The sequence below is a fragment of the Aulonocara sp. 'chitande type north' Nkhata Bay genome, linkage group LG14, assembly GCF_057382095.1.
Source record: "Aulonocara sp. 'chitande type north' Nkhata Bay isolate Kocher_YH1m ecotype deep benthic linkage group LG14, A_spYH_male_GT1.1, whole genome shotgun sequence".
Lineage (NCBI taxonomy): Eukaryota > Metazoa > Chordata > Actinopteri > Cichliformes > Cichlidae > Aulonocara > Aulonocara sp. 'chitande type north' Nkhata Bay.
Window position 1 is genome coordinate 37005393 of NC_141357.1, and position 18891 is coordinate 37024283.

The 18891-nt window shown below is 41.3% G+C and overlaps 1 protein-coding gene and 3 non-coding genes across 5 annotated transcripts in view; 3 read left to right on the forward strand and 1 right to left on the reverse strand.

Moving 5' to 3' along the window:
• Window positions 1-1093: 1093 nt before the first annotated feature.
• Window positions 1094-18891, reverse strand: part of LOC147315182 (calpain-9) — a 33620-nt gene continuing 15822 nt past the window's right edge. The window contains exons 11-20 of one of the 2 annotated variants that reach the window (XM_086262456.1): window positions 18640-18848; window positions 18241-18286; window positions 16166-16240; window positions 15991-16048; window positions 14791-14855; window positions 13692-13760; window positions 4922-5000; window positions 4296-4412; window positions 3608-3666; window positions 1094-2658 (exon numbers count right to left, since the gene is read on the reverse strand). In XM_086262456.1, coding sequence (XP_086118582.1) covers window positions 2632-2658; window positions 3608-3666; window positions 4296-4412; window positions 4922-5000; window positions 13692-13760; window positions 14791-14855; window positions 15991-16048; window positions 16166-16240; window positions 18241-18286; window positions 18640-18848 — 804 coding nt within the window. In that variant the 3' untranslated portion in view covers window positions 1094-2631. Of the gene's footprint in view, window positions 2659-3607; window positions 3667-4295; window positions 4413-4921; window positions 5001-13691; window positions 13761-14790; window positions 14856-15990; window positions 16052-16165; window positions 16241-18240; window positions 18287-18639; window positions 18849-18891 lie in introns of both variants that reach the window. The other variant, XM_086262455.1, reaches the window with a different exon arrangement.
• Window positions 14232-14304, forward strand: trnak-uuu (transfer RNA lysine (anticodon UUU)). Its single transcript has one exon. It is a non-coding gene; the product is annotated as a tRNA-Lys (tRNA).
• trnak-uuu (transfer RNA lysine (anticodon UUU)) lies at window positions 16398-16470 on the forward strand. The gene has a single exon. It is a non-coding gene; the product is annotated as a tRNA-Lys (tRNA).
• Window positions 17675-17747, forward strand: trnak-uuu (transfer RNA lysine (anticodon UUU)). Its single transcript has one exon. It is a non-coding gene; the product is annotated as a tRNA-Lys (tRNA).

Below are 18891 nucleotides of genomic sequence, written 5' to 3' on the forward strand. Positions count from 1 at the left end.
CAAGAGTCCTGACAGGGACTAGAAAGAGAGAGCATATTTCTCCTGTTTTGGCCTCCCTTCATTGGCTTCCTGTTAAATCCAGAATTGAATTCAAAATCCTGCTCCTCACATACAAGGTCTTAAATAATCAGGCCCCATCTTATCTTAATGACCTTGTAGTACCATATCACCCTATTAGAGCACTTCGCTCTCGCTCTGCAGGCCTACTTGTTGTTCCTAGAGTATTTAAAAGCAGAATGGGAGGCAGAGCCTTCAGTTTTCAGGCCCCTCTTCTGTGGAACCAGCTTCCAGTTTGGATTCAGGAGACAGACACTATCTCTACTTTCAAGATTAGGCTTCAAACTTTCCTTTTTGCTAAAGCATATAGTTAGGGCTGGACCAGGTGACCCTGAATCCTCCCTTGGTTATGCTGCAATAGACGTAGGCTGCCGGGGATTCCCATGATGCATTGAGTTTTTCCTTTCCAGTCACCTTTCTCACTCACTATGTATTAACAGACCTCTCTGCATTGAATCATATCTGTTATTAACCTCTGTCTCTCTTCCACAGCATGTCTTTATCCTGTCTTCCTTCTCTCACCCCAACCGGTCGCAGCAGATGGCCCCGCCCCTCCCTGAGCCTGGTTCTGCCGGAGGTTTCTTCCTGTTAAAAGGGAGTTTTTCCTTCCCACTGTTGCCAAAGTGCTTGCTCATAGGGGGTCATATGATTGTTGGGTTTTTCTCTGTATCTATGAAGCGCCTTGAGGCGACTTTTGTTGTGATTTGGCGCTATATAAATAAAATTGAATTGAATTCAAGCATTCAGACATTTCTCATGCAGGAAGCCACACTTTATCTCAGTGGAAAAAAACAACCAGAGTAGGACAGACTGGTTGGTCAAGGGTTCATCCAAAAAACATCAGGAGGAAAGAGCCAGAAACTGGAAACCACATCGAGCTAAAACAGAAAGCTGAACTAATGAGTCTCTTTAAAAAAACCTTTATTACTTCTACTGTCGGATTTCAGAGTGTAATAACAACTGAAAACTGAACCTTTTAAGCATATAGTGTTCTTGTTTCTTCAGGACATGTGTGGTGTTTTATGGAAAAACAAACACGGGGGAACACACGCACCTTTATTATGTTGAACTGATGATTGTTTTTATTTCCGTATAAATATGTTGCTGTGAAACCAGGCACAAAAGAAAAAAATCATTTGAGCAGCTTCCACTGAAGAGCGTGGATCTATGAGCGTGACATGCAGTTCTAAAAATGCAGGAAGCACACAAACACACACGCACAGACCCGCTGGTATGTGCATCTCTGACTGCTCTCACTTTGACGAATGATGCTGGAAGACGGATATTTACACATTCCAGTCATGAGCAGAGGACAGAGGGTCATTTCTCAGAAGATCTCCCATGGCTACGGTCACCGTACGGCACATTCACATAACCAGGCAACAAGGAGATAAGTCTGGTCTGGCTGAGGGAAAGACTTGCATAAAATTAAAAGACACCAGTAGAGTAGCTTTGCATGCCTTTATTCTTTTAAGATAGCTTTGCTCTGATTGACTGTCCATTGTGAACAGCAGATTTGAATGGCTGTGTACCTGAGATGACCATATTCTCTCTAGCTATCTTAAAGCTTGTAGTTACAGCTGGATCAGGTGACCCTGAACCCTCCATAGTTATGCTGCCGTAGGCTGCCGACGCACAGTGATGCACTGAGCTTCTTAACTCATCATGTACTTACATGTCACAACTGCATGTTATAAACATTGCCTTTTTCTTTCTTTTTTGGCTACAAAGTCATCTATCATGGGCTAAAAATGCAGCTCAGAGGAGGTGCAGGAGACCGGTTTCCTTGGAAACCACTTGAATTAGCACCTTGAGTCAACTGGTGTAAATAAAACTGATCTGAACGTAATTACAACACACTGAAATGTTTTAACAGATTTTTTTTGTCTAATCTCAAACCAAAACTTTTGTTTACTCCACATAAATTATGACAATTTTCTTAATATAGCACACATCAGTATACTCAAACTCACAAGATAAAAACCTAAAATTTTACAATGAAACACAAAAGACAAGTTAACAAACATACACACATACATGAATGCACGCACACACACTTAGATTTTGAGTGTAAATTAAATGAGTCTGAACAAAAATGCATGTTGATCAGGAGGACAGCATATTTTATTGATTATTCGAAGTATGATGATCGGTGTTTGGACACAGGCAAACAGTCTTCTGTGGTTTTGAACAAAGTAAAAGAGGCTCTGTGTTTATTGTCTCTCATTTAGAGGCATGTTGAGAAATGATGTCAGACTGAGAGGACAATGAAGGTGAAGTCACTGAAGTTTCATCATAAACTTCCTCACAGCAGCACATCCTGCCTTGACCTTTGACTTTGGCTGTTTGCACGACTCAGGAGAGTTCTTAAGGTCGTTTCCATTGCTATTGTTTGAGTGTGTGAGGAAAGAAAAACAGCTTCAGAAATATTCACTTTTCTGTTTGCCATATGTTTCTGTTTCTGCAATAAACATTTTTGGCACAGAACTACACAAACGTACAAAAATGAAAAAAGAGCAGGAAAAACGAAACTGAGGTGATCCAGGTGAGGGTGTCTGGGTAGAGCAGTTCAGTTCAGTTGTACATGGTCATGTGGAGCCACTGGAACCAATCAGAGGGCAGAAGAAGTGATATATCATTATTGACATTAAAGCTGCCATCATACTAACTGTGCGCTCTCTACTGTGTCCATTGCAAGAAGCACAAACCCAAACCTGTGCGTGACTCCACAGCAGCTCTGTGTGCACTGTTTATGAGACCTTTCTGAGATACTTCAGTCTGCCTTCTACAAGCAGCCCATTTAAGTTCAGCAAGCATCCTTTCACTTTATTCACAGTTTGTTTTGTTTTTTTGGTCAGGTTTGCATTTCTGATTTGGACGGACATGCTTGCTGACTCTCACACATTCACAGAGCTGAACATTTACGGCTGTAGGTTTAAGACTTGATGAAGTGTTCTTTATGTGTTCTCTGGATCAAATGCTGCACATTTCTGTAGACGTGCAACAGGGTTTCCTTCTGATCACCCCTGCTTACAGAAACTGGCTCACAATTACTCGGGATGTCACTGCTCGACTGCTAGCTAAAGCTCCCTGCAGGTTCTCTGCAGTTATGTGGGTGTTTATCTTTGCCTTCCTGCCCAGGAGACGTTCACTTTCATCTTGAAGTTTTCTTGCACTTCCAGATCTTCCACAATTCCCTTTAACTGTTACTTTTCATGGCATTTCATACAGTGAAAACTGCAAAGCTGAAAGCAGTTTCACACGTACTCGTAGCCTTAATATGCATTGGTTACCTAAAGAAGCCTGAGGTTATGTTGTAATGATATTTGAAGAGTCAGACTTTACCAGATGACATTTCATGAGAACAACCTCTCACCCACTGTACAGGTCCAAACAAGTGAGTTTCAGCCTCACAAACCGCTGCGCGCCCCGTGATTCCTGTTTCATTTTGTTCTGTTTTTACAACCGTGAGACATGAAGTGACAGGACTCTCACATTTAAAGGATCGCTAAGTTCACTCTTCAGCTCTAACGTTACACTATATTCATACCTGTCTGTAGCTGATGGTTACTGCTCCCGTTCCCATCACGTCGTATGCCTGAAATTTGTCTGCAAGAGGACGAAAAGACGATATTGAGACACAGCTAATGTTTGTCGTCTGCATCAAAACAGTTCAGAGAATCACGAATGAGCTGCTGAGTTGGCTTATAGAGGCTTTCCAAACATTCCTGTCATGTGATGTTTTAACTTTGACTTTTAGTTCAAATTAAAACATCACATGACTGATTCTGGGCAAAACGAGCTTGTGTATAATGACACAACAAACAGGGTTATTATGGGCAGTTTAAGCTAAACGTGAAAAGTAGACGTGAATTTTATTTTTTGGGGGAGTAAGTAACTGTTAATACGACAGGCTTGAACTGTTTTCCTGCTCAGTAATAAAAAGAATCAGTCTTTTCTGTTCCAGCTTATGAAAACATCTCTCTCCTCGTCGTCTCTCTTCCTCTTGTTTCTCCTCCCTTTTTTCCCACGCCTCCTCTGTCACCTCATCCGTTCTCTCTCTCGCTCCTCTGTCATCCTCTGCTTCTTTCTCTCGTGGCCTTGTGGTGTCATTTACCAGCAAATATGGTGATTAAAACCACTTGCTGTTTCTAATTTATACCATTCATCTCCTCTGAAAGACAGAAAGCTGTAACAATGCTTGCACCCCCACCCCGCCCCGCATCACCCCCTCTTACGGATCATGCTCTCCAGTTTCATCAGCAGGTACAGGAAGCCGGGGTAACTGATGGTCATGTCCGGCTCCGTGTATCTCAGTCCAACCAGCTGCATCACCAACTCGTCCACCCGGATGCCTGCAGCAGGGACAGATGGAGCAGAGGTGGGGGTAAAACGCAGGTGCAGAAGCACTAGGTGGGATACCTGTTTTTATTGCAATAAACTCCACATGTGCACAGGTGACATATATGACCACACACTCGTTTCCCTGATCCCAGCCAGTCCATTAGGCAGCTCCCGTCTGAGTGACGTATGAGTGATGAACCAAAACGTTTGTGTTTTGTGATTTTAATGACTTCAGAAAAAAAAGTTCTCCACACAAACTGCACATCTTTTTCATTTCATGTAATCAAAACGGTCTGCTTATTAATTAATTTAACTTCAATGGTGCAAAAATGTTTGACTAATGTGACGACTTGGGAAACACAGGACTTTAGTTACACATGTGACCAAACATGTGACCCTTTTAGGATCACACGTTGAGCGAAAAAGGTGTTTGGCTCCCTCTGCTGGTCGGATTTTTACCGACCGATGGAGACCCTCAGCGGTTAAATGACACAGGATGAAAAAGTGTTGTGAATGCTACCTGCTGCTTTCAGCGAGGGCATGACCTCCTGATATTCGAGGCGCTGAGTTTTGTCCTTGTCATGCATGAGGAAGATATCCTGAGGAGAGATTAAACACAGTAAAAATAAATGCCTGAAAAGCTGCATATACACAAACATTCTGTTATAATCTGATAAAACTGCGACAGCAGGTCCGGTAATGGCGGCTGGCTGAAAGGACGTGCCCACTTCTGCTCCGCTATCTTTCTGTAAAATCCTGAATAATACTCGTTTGTTAGACATTGAACGACACCTAGGACAGCTGTGATGCCTCTCTCGCAAAGGAAACCCGGGAAAAACATTGGTAGACCGACTCAATCGAAATTATCTGACTTCACTTCTAAGTTGAACTCTGAGGCTAGCTGTGAAGCTAGCGTTAGCCGTGAAGATAGCGAGACTAATATTAACGCTAGCCAGGCGGTGGAGGAGGGAAATGATGAGCCGACTGAGAGAGAAAAGACGGCCGAAGGCTCAGACGTAATACTGGCGGCTATTGCAAGCTTGAAATCCGATTTTTCCTCCAAACTTGATGGTATTTTGTCAGCAATAGAGACCGTGAGGAAGGATGTTAATGAGTGTGCCAAGCGTAGGGTTGCCAACTCCCTGAAAAATAAATAAGGGACACCTCGTGGCCAGGGCCGGGCGACCCAGTTGTCTTCACCCTTCCCAGTGTGGTGAATTTTCTAGCTCTTTTTTTGTGTGTGAAATTATTTTTTTAACCATTTGACTTGAAGTTGATTTAAGTAGATGCATATTCTATTCTTTGTGATATGAACACATGTGAAACAAATTATAATTTAGCCATTTATTTTTAGCTCAAAATGACAACATTAACACAGTAAAACAGGTCTCTTTCTTAAACAGAAGCCTGTCATGCTTAACTTTTGAGAATATAAGTAAATCTTTCTTTAAAAGAACTCTGTCCTGCTTAACTTAAAATAATAGAAAACAATAGAAAGAAAAATATTCTTGTAACTGTGCACATTTAGTGCATTTAGTACAATTGGCTTCAGCTGAGGTATTATTTCAGCTTTTCTAATGCTAATCAGCTGCTCCTGTTTGTAAACCCACTTGTTCCCATGATTACGCATCATAACTCATCATCATTATTCATCTATGTATTACTTTTATGTATTAGTCATCAATTTGTTGTAATCATCTATCCTTACAGTTGTTTATTACACAAAATAAATTATATTATCACACTTCTGGCCACATAGCGCTGATATTCACTGCACATGCCCATATTAACTTTTTCCAGCCAGGTGTTTTCCTTTTCCCATTCTTCCCTTTCTCTGAGGGGAACAAACATTGCTGCTCTAATGCTGGGCTCACACTGTGCGATTTTTGGCCCATTTTGAGCCGATTTTTGAGTGATCGGACCGATTTTGGCCTTCATCGTGCGTCGTGTAGTATACGTGGGGTAACGAGAAGTGATTAACACCTCACGACCAGCTCCCGATCATCAATCGCTCGTGAGGGTGTCACCACAGGCGCTCACACTGCTCACGCGCAAACGTAAACGTCGGTGAAAAAGACGGCGCAGCGTGTGATCTGGACACAAGCGATGGAGGCACAACTTGTAGAACTTTGGAAAGCTCATCCGAGCCTTTTCGATGTGGCATCACAAAATTATCATGACCACAACAACCGTTAAAATAGTTGGATTTACACTGCTGCTCAATCACAGCTGCCTGATCAATGTTTTTCATTAGCAATTTAGCAAAGTTGATGGTAGTGGTGTGTCTGTGTGAGTGAAAGACAGAGAGAGCGAGCGACAGATTTTCTGTTATAACCTTCATGTTATGGAGGCACAGTGTGAGCACTCAGGTCGCATCAGAGCATCGGGCGGTATAGTGTGAGAGTACATCGTGACATACGAACTTCTAACCCCTGCGAGTCAATCGTGCAGTTTGAGCAGGAGCTGAATAACGTGACTGAAAAAAATCGCACAGTGTCTGCCCAGCTTTAGGTGTACTGTCATCCGAGACTTGCACCGCAGAGTCGGCGTTTGTTCCCCTGTTGGCCATGCTTCTTGTTGTGGTCATCTGTTGTCTTCCGGTATTTTCTCCGCAAGCGACCTTTCCTCGACCAATGAGATGAGCGGTAATCTGAATTGTCATACTCGAATTGTCATAAGTGTGCTGTCAGCTCATTGGTCACAAAGCAGGAGAGGGGCTGGGAATTATGTTTTCAAACAAAGTGTTAATTCCATTAACATTTATAGACTACTTTTGATTCTCACTGTATTACGGGACAAAGTGCGTCCCTTATTAGCTCAATACAGGACGTGTACTTTTGTTTCGAAATACGGGACGATTCCGTATTTTAAGGGACGGTTGGCAACCCTAGCCAAGCGGGTCAACGAGGCGGAGGCCCGGATATCTGCAGCAGAAGATAGCATTACCACCTTGGAAGCAAAGGTACGGACTCTTGAAAATAACAACAAAAACCTCGAGGACAAAGTGCTGGATCTGGAGACCAGATCGCGACAATCTAACTTGAGACTTGTTAACCTGCCCGAGGACGCAGAAGGAGAAGACGCGTGCGCTTTCTTGGAAAACTGGCTACCGGAGGCTCTGAACTTGGCGCCGCTACGAACCACTCTGACGCTGGAGAGAGCGCATCGGGTCGGCCAGAAGAATATGTCAAATACCGCTGCACCAAGGACTATGATCATGAAGTTTCTAAATTACAAGGATAAAATGACCGTGATAAGAGCTGCCAGGGCAAAGGGACAGATTCTTTTCAAGAATCGCCCGGTGAGATTTTATGAGGACCTAGCGACCGGAGTGCACAAAAAACAGAAAGAGTTTGACGCCGTGAGACAACAGCTTCGCTCCATGGGTATCCGGTACGGCATGATTCCTCCTGCGCGACTGATAGTGACACACAACGGACAGTCCCGCATCTTTCACCTGCCAGGTGAAGCGGAGAACTTTGTGAAGGCTCTGAGGTCAGAAAGTGGACCGGGGTGAGATGATGTAATCATGGTCATACTACAGTGTGTTGGCATGGAGGGGTGATTACTGAGCTTTAAGTTTAAAAAGAAGTGAGAGAGAGAAAGGCCGGTTTGTTATATTTATTTGTTTATTGGTCCAGAGGCTCACAGCCACTATTAGTACCCTGATTTTCTTATCGTATTCAATAACGAGTTTTTTGTTTGCATAGCGGGGTGGGGTAAGGGAAAAGTGTTCAGGCACAGTCGGTTGATCCTCACTTTTGGGTGGAACAACCTTTAGCTGTTAGACAGATGCCAATATGTATAGGGGGAGGGAAATGGGTGCCCAAGTTCAAGTTAAAGGGGCATATTCAGTATTCATTGTTATGGATGTAGTTTTTGACATTCAGGTATTATTTGTTTCTCTGTCCTTTAATATTTCAAATGTGTTGGGAAGCTCATTCAGTGTTATATGTTATGTCTGGTGGGATAAGAATTAAAATTTCTTCTTGGAACTGCAGAGGACTACAAAAACTGGAGAAGGTAAAACAAGTAATGTCTAGGCTGAACTCTATGCACTCTGATATCATGCTGCTACAGGAAACGCACCTGTTGTCTAGTCAAGAGGCGAAGATTAGGAGGAGGTGGCAAGGCAGTATATATTCTGCGCCCTTCACTTCTCAGGCAAGAGGTGTTATGATCTTGATCCACAAATCTATACCATTTCAGGTGACAAGGGTTATTAAAGACAAGGCTGGGAGATATGTTATTTTACAGGGCACACTTATTACGGAAAAAATAATCCTGATAAATATCTATGCTCCAAACACTGACGACCCAAAGTTTTTTCATAATCTTTTTCTTACAGTATCATGTCTGTCTGGTAGCCTTATTATAGCAGGGGATTTTAATTGTACGTTGAACCCAGAATTGGATAGGAGCTCAGGTATTGATCTCTCTCATCCTAAAAGTAGGCAAACTATTCAACATTTTATGAAAGAACTTGATCTGAGGGATATTTGGAGGGATATGAACCCTAAGGTCTTAAAATACTCCTGCTATTCACATACACATAAATCACACTCGCGTATTGATTACTTTTTAGTTTCTGCCAATTTGAGTTATAAAATAAAGGACTGTCACTATGATAATATTTTAATATCTGACCATTCGCCAAACTCGTTAATATATGAAGATTTGCGACTGAAGAGAGATCCCCCTAGGTGGAGATTTAAACAAAAGTGGCTCCTAGACTCAGAATTTATATCTTTCATAGATAACCAAATAAACATTTTTTTTGATACTAATAGGGATGAAACATCACCCTGCTCAAGATGGGAAGCTTTTAAGGCCTACATAAGGGGTCAGATTATTAGCTTCACAAGTTATAGAGCAAAGCAAACTTATCAGAAAACAAAAAAGTTGGAGGCAGAGATTGAGATGCTTGAGGGAGAATATTTTCAAAGTTTTTGTCCAAGAGTCCATCAAAAGCTTCTGTTACTAAGAACACAGTATAATGAACTTTCTGCTTCTAAGGCAGCCTCACATCTTTTGCGTCTTAAACAGACATTCTATGATCAAGGGGAAAAGCCCGGGAAATTATTAGCCTGGCGCCTCCGTCAATTACAGAATGAGAAAAACATTGCCTCAGTTGAAAACAGTGATGGACAGGTTATTGTTGACCCTCTAGGAATTAATGAAACTTTTAAGGTTTTTTTTTGAAAAATTATATAACTCAGACATAGCACACATGGGACAAGAGCAAGATCTCTTCTTAGATACCCTTCAGTTGCCCAGCATTTCAGGACTAATGAGCGCAGATCTTGATACACCTATAACAAAGGAGGAGATATCTATAGCAATAGACCATTTGAAAACAGGTAAAGCCCCAGGCCCAGATGGGCTGCCGACAGAAATTTATAGGGTATTTAAAACTAAACTGCTGTCCCCTCTTTTTGACATGTTTTCGGATTCATTTGAAAAGGGAATCCTTCCGGTCTCATTAAGAGGAGCCCTGATAACTTTATTGCCCAAACCTGGTAAACCGTGCAATAAATGTGGTAACCTAAGACCAATAAGTCTTCTTAATGTGGATCTAAAGATACTTTGCAAAATTTTGGCTCGAAGACTGGAGAGATTTTTACCTGATCTAATTACCTGTGATCAGAATGGGTTTATTGCGGGTAGACAGGGATTTCATAATGTGAGAAGAGTGTTGGATATTCTTCATAGTCAGGAGGGAAAACCGGACACTGCTCTACTATCATTAGATGCCGAAAAGGCCTTTGATAGAGTTGAGTGGCCCTATTTATTTGAAATATTAAAAAGATTTGGCTGTGGGGATAATTTCTGTCGGTGGATTAGACTTTTATATAATGAGCCATATGCTGAAATACTGACAAATGGAATTATATCTAAACCGTTTGAAATTAAACGGGGCTGTAGGCAAGGGTGCCCTTTGTCCCCTTTATTGTTTATTTTAGCAATCGAACCGTTTGCCATTGCGGTGCGGTCCCATAAGAGCATAACTGGTCTATCAGTAAACCAACAGGAACACAGAATTGCTTTATTTGCAGATGATGTTATTCTTTTCTTGGAAAAGCTGAAGGAGTCTATCCCAGCCTTGTTGGATCTACTACACATATTTGGACGGATATCAGGATATAAAGTGAACAAAGAAAAATCTTCATTAATGATACTTAACTCAGAAGAGAGAGAGGGTGCTGGAAATTCTTTCCAATTCAAAATGGTAGACTGTTTTACCTATCTGGGGATTAAGATAGTGCCATGTTTGAGAGACATTGTTGGAGCTAACTACACCCCTATGGTAGACTCAATCACCTCATCCCTAGATAGATGGAAGCCCTTGCCCTTGTCACTTATAGCGAGAATTAATGTTCTTAAATTAAACATAATGCCCAAACATTTGTACCTGTTCCAGAACATCCCATTGTCACCCCCTGCTAACTTATTTTCACACCTGAAGACAATTTTTGTACGTTTTTTGTGGAATGATAGACGACCAAGGCTCCGTTTATCACTCTTGTACTTACCGTATGAAAGAGGAGGCCTCAAATGTCCCAATCCACTTTGGTACTATTGGGCAGCCCAATTGAGGACTATGATGTATTATTTTACAGATAAATCCCCCCCGCCTTGGACAAATATGGAAAACAGTTCAGTACCTCTTCCCCTTCCCCAGTACCTATACTCAGCAAAAGTCAAAATGTTGAAAAAAAAAAAGACAAAAAATCCTATAGTCAGAAATATGATTATGATCTGGTATCAGGTTAAAAAATACCTGGGTGAACCCACCTCTTTCGCACGCTTTAGCCCAATATGGGGTAATCAATTTTTCCCTCCAGGCAGAGCAGACCCTGGTTTTAGGAAGTGGGCTGACAAAGGCTTAAAGACAATAGGGGATCTCGTGGGATCAGAGGGTGAGATTTTGATGTCATTTGAGGAGTTGATTTCCAAGTATGATATCCCATGCAAACATCGATTTAAATATCTACAAGTGAGAAACTTTATTAGATCATCTCAAAATCAGTGTTTGTCAATCCCTCCGTTTTCCACTTTGGAAACAGAAATGAAAAGAGATTGCTTTGGAAAGGGAATAATCTCCAAATTATATAATATGTTAGTAGAGGGTTCCCCTGAATCTTCTTTAGGAAAACTTAATGCCTGGAGGGAAGATTTACAGGAGGACTTATCCTCCGAAGACTGGGAGGAGGCATGTGCTGAAGCACAAACACAAACTACCAATACTCGTCTCAAAGTATTGCAATATAATTGGCTAATGAGGACGTATGTGACTCCAGAAAAGCTTAATAAGTATAATGGTGATATCCCAGACTTGTGTTTCAGGTGTGGAGAGGAGAAAGGGACGTTTTTCCGCTGTGTCTGGGAATGCAATAAAGTACAACGGTTTTGGAAAGAGATTAAACAAGCTCTGGATATTATATTGGGTACACAACTAGCTCTTGACCCTAAACTTTTTATTTTAGGGTTATATCCTGATGGACATCTTATGTCTAGAAAGGTAATTACCGCCCTGGACTTATGTCTACTGTTGGCAAAAAGAGTCATAGCACTCTCATGGAGGAAGACCAGTAAACCAAAATACATTAACTGGATTAAGGAATTGTCCACAACTTTACCTATGGAAAAAATTACTTACATTATCAAGGGGAAACTACCACTTTTTCAAAACATCTGGGGTCCCTTTATGCAATATATGGGAAATATGGATCTTGGCAGTATGGTGGATGGGGCAGATGGGGTGTAAATGTTGGTGGTCCTCTGCAGTTTCCTAAATTAATCTCTTTTATACTTGATCTTTAATGCTGTGTGAATTGTACATTTGAGTTTGTAACTTTGAACCATGCACAATAGTGTAACCGAGTTGATGTTGAGCAACCCTTGGAAATAGAGAAGCTTATATATATATATATATATATATATATATATATATATATATATATATATATATATATATATATATATATATATATATTTTTTTTTTTTTTTTTTTTTTTTTTTGGGGGGGGTTGTGTTTTCCTTTTCCTTTGTTTGACTAAGTTATTATTTACAGGTGATATAGTTTGTACTTCCACTTAACTGTTGCTCTCTAACATCTTATAAGTGTCTGATTTGCAAGGGAGGGCGATTGACTGTTATACAATAATTTAGCTGCCCTGGATGTTTCCTTTGCTGTGGAAGTACTCCAATTTCTGTATGTAATTTTGAAACGCAATAAAGATATTGTTGGAAAAAAAACAACTGCGACAGCAGCGAGCATCCATGGTCTACTCTGCATTCGCACAAACATACACTTTCCCTTTTAGTAATCCCACCCTGGAAGGCGTGGGGCACATTTTGTGTCACATAACTTGATGCTGCTGGTTGGACTTGTCCACCTTTTTGCTTGAATCATTTTATGTTTCTGTGGCAGTTTTCTGAGAGTAAAATATGTCCAGTGTTATCCGGTGCAACAAATATAGGCTTCAGATTGCATCACAGTGCTTCCTGATGTCATCACAACAGAATCAGAGCTGGAAAAGTTTTACAGATGTTATTTTATTTTCAGCATTGGTTTCTTTCAAATTAGTTGGTTTCCAGACTGAGTTTGTCTGTTATAATCGTTTTTATGTTTTAAATGTTTATTTTTAGTGTATTCTAGACTATATCTGGACATATGGTGTCGCAGAAATGTGCCTGATTATGCCTCAACGGTGACCTCCACAACCGTCTCTTTGGTAGTAATACAGTATATGGAGTAAATGCAGTATATTGTCTGGCACATGGATAATACTGCAATTATTTGTACATTTACAGATACACAGTGCGCGGACGTCAGCTACTACAGCACGGGCTCTGCAGTGATTTGTATTATTTTAATATGGATATGTATTTTGAAGTTTGCATAACAAACACTAGAAGCTAGAAAAAAGTGTAGATTTGTTGGTTTTAATGTGAACAGCTGTGATGGTTTTACTTAATGATGAGTTATTTTCTCCCCAAAGTTCCTTTTGGACCATTTTCAAAAACTCATTAAATACATTTTGCAGCATTTTTCTATGCACTTATATATTTTTTAAAGTGTAATTCACACAGAACCAATGAAAACGTGTTCTGTGGCTCTAGTTCAGACACGTTCTTGCATTTATTTTGGTCTCTCCTGAAAAGAGGAGTTTAACAAGACTTAAAAATTGAGAGTTCGTGTAAGGAGTGAGATCGCCAGTTGCATTCAGCTTCTGCTACCACCACAATGTTAGCAGTGTTGTTGATGTTGCTGGTGATGATCTTACCGTCCACCTCCTGATCTTGTCCCAAAGACTCTGGAACTCGGGCCAGTTTAGCTGAGCGATGCCTTGGCTCTGGAGAAAATTCTCAGGTCAAAGAAATGAACCCAGAAATATCCCGACAGGCCTCGGAGGACACCGAGCTGACAGGCTGCTGAGAGTCTGCCGGTAACAGATGTGTGAAGGGTACGAATTTATCAGCAAACGACTTTGGATTCATCACAGATTAGACTTCTGCGCACAAAAACAATTTTTTTGGGGGGAAATTGTGACGATCTTGGTCTTATATTAATGCTCGACATTACCTGCAGCTCTCACAGTCATTCATTCATCTGTAGTTTTCTTATAGAAAATTTTGATTACATGATAAACTTTAAACAAATTTTCTTTTGAAATCCTTTTCTACAGGTTTGGCTGTGAGTGTGACTAAAAGCTGTGGCTCTCTACACATTATCTAAAGCTCTTACTTTCAGTTATGGACACCAGACGTTTTACTGGGGTCTCACGGCTCCTTGCCTATAACACACATGTGAAAGGATCATTAGAGCCTGGATAGCTCAGTTGGTAGAGCATCAGACTTTTAATCTGAGGGTCCAGGGTTCAAGTCCCTGTTCAGGTGTGGCTCTCTTAAATCAAGGTGCTCAATCACTACCAGCTGTAGTTAATGTCAATTAACTTCACTATATAAAAACTAGCTGGTGTCCTGCCATAAATAATTGCATATTATTAGAGCTGAAGTGTAAAACCAGCTCATGATACTCCAACAGGAGGAAGGCTTTTTGTGATAAAACAGCTTTTTTTTAGAATCAAAAACATTTTCATTTGATCAAAAGTCTCTTGTTGCAGTGCTCAGACAGCTGAGTTATTTTAATGGGGCAGGGAAAAAAACACATCTCCACCTCTCCCCCTCTTTCTTTTGCTTTTACCTGCCAATTGTAAATGGTTTATGCTCTTTTTAACTATGAACACTAATTTGGAATTGTTTGGAAATGTTCACAAAGAGAAAAACTGCATGCTGTGGTTATGACATATTACCGAGTACTCCAAACACTCTCATCACGCAGGTCGTCTGCCTGTGTCACACTCGTGTGTTTTTTAAGGATACATCCATGAGGACCACCAGGCTCTTGCACTGCTCCAAAGCCAAGTACTTCTCGCTTCCTGCCAGCACTGAACACAGCAGAGGGAACATTTTAACACAGACATACAGACCTGATGTAAAAAGGCCAAAGCAGTGTGTGAGGCTGGGTGTTTTTCTTCACCGTAAATACCAACAGATGTTTAAAGCCATGTCCACACTAATACGTCTTCGTTTGAAAACGCAAACTGAGAAAATTGAAAACTGAGACGGCGTTTTTGGTCAAGGAAAACTTGAGCTTTTTGAAAACGCTGACAGCTCTCTTAAAGATTAATATCAGTCTGTACATGCTCCAGATTTCTTCACATTCTTGATTCTCACTCGCTTTTGCAACTTTGCTACTTTTGTGTTACTCGCAGCAACGACCACCTCATTGTTAGTCCATTTAAAAAACTCGGTGCTTCTCCTCAACATTTTGCCGCGACGGAAAAGTAAATAAACAGCAGATGGAAATCACGCAGGTCAAACCATCTTACGTTTCACGCATGCGCAGTACAGGAACGTAAGCGTTTTCAGTCGTTTCAGTGTGGATGAACAGCTGTTCAGAAACCATTGAAAACGATAGTGTGGAGCATTTTTAGACGAAAACACCATTTTCAAATTTATCCGGATTAGTGTAGACGCAGCCAAGTCTCGCTCCAATCATTGGTGTGAATGCTGATGTTGTTATGTTAATGAACCCTAAACAGGCAGTTCAGTAGTGGTGGGTGTGGGGCTCTGTAGGTGAGAAAACTCTAAAGTAGACATGCAGCAGTTCTGCAAAATGCAAAAATCACCCAAAACTTTGTTTTTGGCAGAAGCTCTGCGTGTTGTGGGGCGTACACAGACCAACTCTGACTTCCTCAGCTCCTGAGCCACCATCATTTCTAAATAGCCACGGGCTTTATATCAGGGTGTAATGCTCAATGTTACACCCTCAACCAGGTCACCCCACTAAAAATAAAATAGTCTATGTCCATCTTTTACATCCAGTCTATGCTTTTACCAGCACCTGTTGGAGTTCAGTAGCAGCATCACCTAACCTGGAGGCTAGTTAGCATAATGCTAGCTTTTTGAGGTTATTTACTTTTCTTTTTTGGACGGAGTTCAGATGACTGAAGTTTTGAAACAATCGTCTGCTGAAAGAGATATGACTGAACAAGCAGGATGAACAGCAGGATTACTGACCTCCACCCTGAATGGCCTCAGTCAGAAGTTTGTAGAGGTGCAGTGGTTTGCAAAATCCCTTCTTATGACACAAAAAAGACATAAAGGGGTCAGTGTTTCACTACTTCTGTTAAAACCTCTTATATCAACCAGTAATGGCAGGGCAAGAACAGGCAGCTGTGTGCTTCAATCTCACCTTGTTGCAGTGTTTCTGAAATAACTGTCTGATGGCCTGAGGTGAAGGGAGGGCAGCTTGGTGAGGAAATGAAAGCTGGCGGGAGAAACACAGAGTAAATGAACACGCTGCATATCTCATTATTTATTTCCATCCTCGTAAGTTGTCAATACTTTTATTAGATCAAAAATCTTCACCTGGCCACTACAAGACCACAGAAACGTCAAACAGCTGTCGGGCAGCTGGAAGGAGAGCCTGGATAGCTCAGTCGGTAGAGCATCAGACTTTTAATCTGAGGGTCCAGGGTTCAAGTCCCTGTTCAGGCGATGTGTGTTTTAAAACTCTAATCTCTAGCTCAGGTTTGGCCAACTCCGTCTGTCAATCTCTTGCTCCCCACTCCCCTCTCTCGTAAACAAGATCCGGAGATACTCCATTTCCTCCGCTTTCCCTTTTCCAGCTGAAATCTGAGGCCTCAGATTTTGAGGCGCTTATTCTCATTCCTACCGCTTCAAGCTCAGCTGTTCCAGTGCCAGCTGAAGGCCGCTACCTGAGCAAGCCAACAGAACCACCTTGTCTGCAAAAAGCATATGATGTGGTTCAAAGTGGAAGCTAATGCCATCTGGCTCGACACTCACTGGGAACGGGTCTCGTCAATGATTTCTATAATCAATTCGATTCCGATTCACAAGGTCCCGATTCGATTCAATTTTGACTCAGACAGTCAGAAATATTATAATTCTGATAATTTATCAGTACTGACACTTGTTAGACTTCATCAGATGTGTGAGCATCACAGCAGATGCTTTTATGTCAAAATAACTGAGAATAAAACTGGAAAACATGAAGGAGATTTTCCTGGCCTGGTTTTTTATAGCAGCTAACCTTAAAAATATTCTGCAGTAGATCAAAAACTGAAGAAAACCATGAATCAACATCTGAACATTACCTGATGCTGCAAAGTTACAGAGGTTTGATTACAGATGCAGCTACAAGTTTTGCAAATTGGCATCATTTTAAAAAGTTTACATTTCTTTGGTATTAAACAGCAGAAATGAGGCTTTCTTGTCAGAAGTCATTTTTGGAAAAACAAACAAACAAACAAAACAAAAAGAACAAAAAAAAAAACAATGACCAACTGCGGTGTACACGACGATAAGCTGGTGCGTAATAAGCAAGCAAATAATGCAGAATAATGTGCATGAAGTGTTATTTTATCACGGTGGAAGCAAAACCGCAAAACTAAGGGAATTCATGACGATGTTTTTCAAACATGAAGGATAGTCTGGATCTTCATTTGCTGCTGGTTCTGTGAATTTTGGTTGGAGAGAGACAAAACCTGCAGCTTCCAAATCTGTGAGCTGTCGGCTTTCAGCCCCGACGGCGTGTCTGTGTACGTGCCGTCGGTGAGAAAGTTGACAAAACCCTAGATTAGACAGTCTTTTAGAAACCGTCAGCATTTCGTTACATTTCATTATCAGTCCAGCGTATTCACCACTTGTGAATATTCACATAGTTCTGAGTTCAGGCAGGGCCTGGATAGCTCAGTCGGTAGAGCATCAGACTTTTAATCTGAGGGTCCAGGGTTCAAGTCCCTGTTCAGGCGGACTAGCTTTAAGACAAATGTGCAGGTTTTCTGCACTTAACGCAGTCATTTTCAGTCCACTATAACAAAAAGCAGCGCCTGAAGTTGAAGCCTAACTGACAGAGGACCTATGTAATGCACTGTAGGAGCATTTGTTGTCCTAATGAGCACCAAAAAAAGCTTCTGCACTCTCCACATTTGGGTAGGCTTCAAAATGCACAACCAGACAGCTGCTAAGTTACTTCTAGATGGATTTATTCAAACATTTTTAAGACATTTAATACAAATATTTTCTTTTCTTTATTTTTATTTTTTGCTTATTCCAAGTAATGCAATTATGTGCTCCTCTGTTTCATAATCTTTAATCTAATAATCTGGATAAAAGTTTTTCTAAAGAGAAACCTTAAATTTAGCTTCCAAAATATTAAAGGCTCTACAGACACACTCCCATCAGAGTTCACATCTGCAGCTCGCACTGGTTTGAGTCTATTAAATTAACTGCTGATTGGTTTACCTCTGTTACTGATGTGATGTCTTCTGTTGATGGTTTTCGAGCTGGTCTGTAACAAAAACCAAAACAATCAAAGAAATATAGAGAAGTCAGCTTCCATTTAAACCTGCTTTTTATTCTGGTGACTTTCATTCAAAAGGACTAACGATGGGAAAACACCTCCCAGCTCCCTTCCTGTGTGACCACAGTAAAAATACATTTAAAGAAATTTCATATAAAATGAAGTTAAATTTGTAAATTCATTCTGTGTTTCAGAAAAGAGCATTATTCAGGGTGTGCTCATTTGCTAACGACTTGTCGATCACAGGCCGTTCATGAATGCTTTCACAGTCTGGTCCGCCCCTCGCTCTCCACATCCGGTTTTACACAACAACAAGACGGCAACAGAACTCCATGACTCACGTGGCATTGTTGCCCTGCTCCGCCAGCACCCGCAGGAGGAAGGCTCCCTGCTGATTAGGCTCGGCGGTGGAGGGGATGATGATGTAGCAACCCGGTGGGAGCGAGCCACGAAGAACAACCTCCCGCCGTGCGACATACTGGGGGCTGTGGAGGACTGGGCGGAGCACGCTCAGGTCCTCACGGGACAGGTACGTATTCTTAGGATGGGCCTGGAGAGACAGCACACACTCATTTACACCAGCCCTTCCTCAT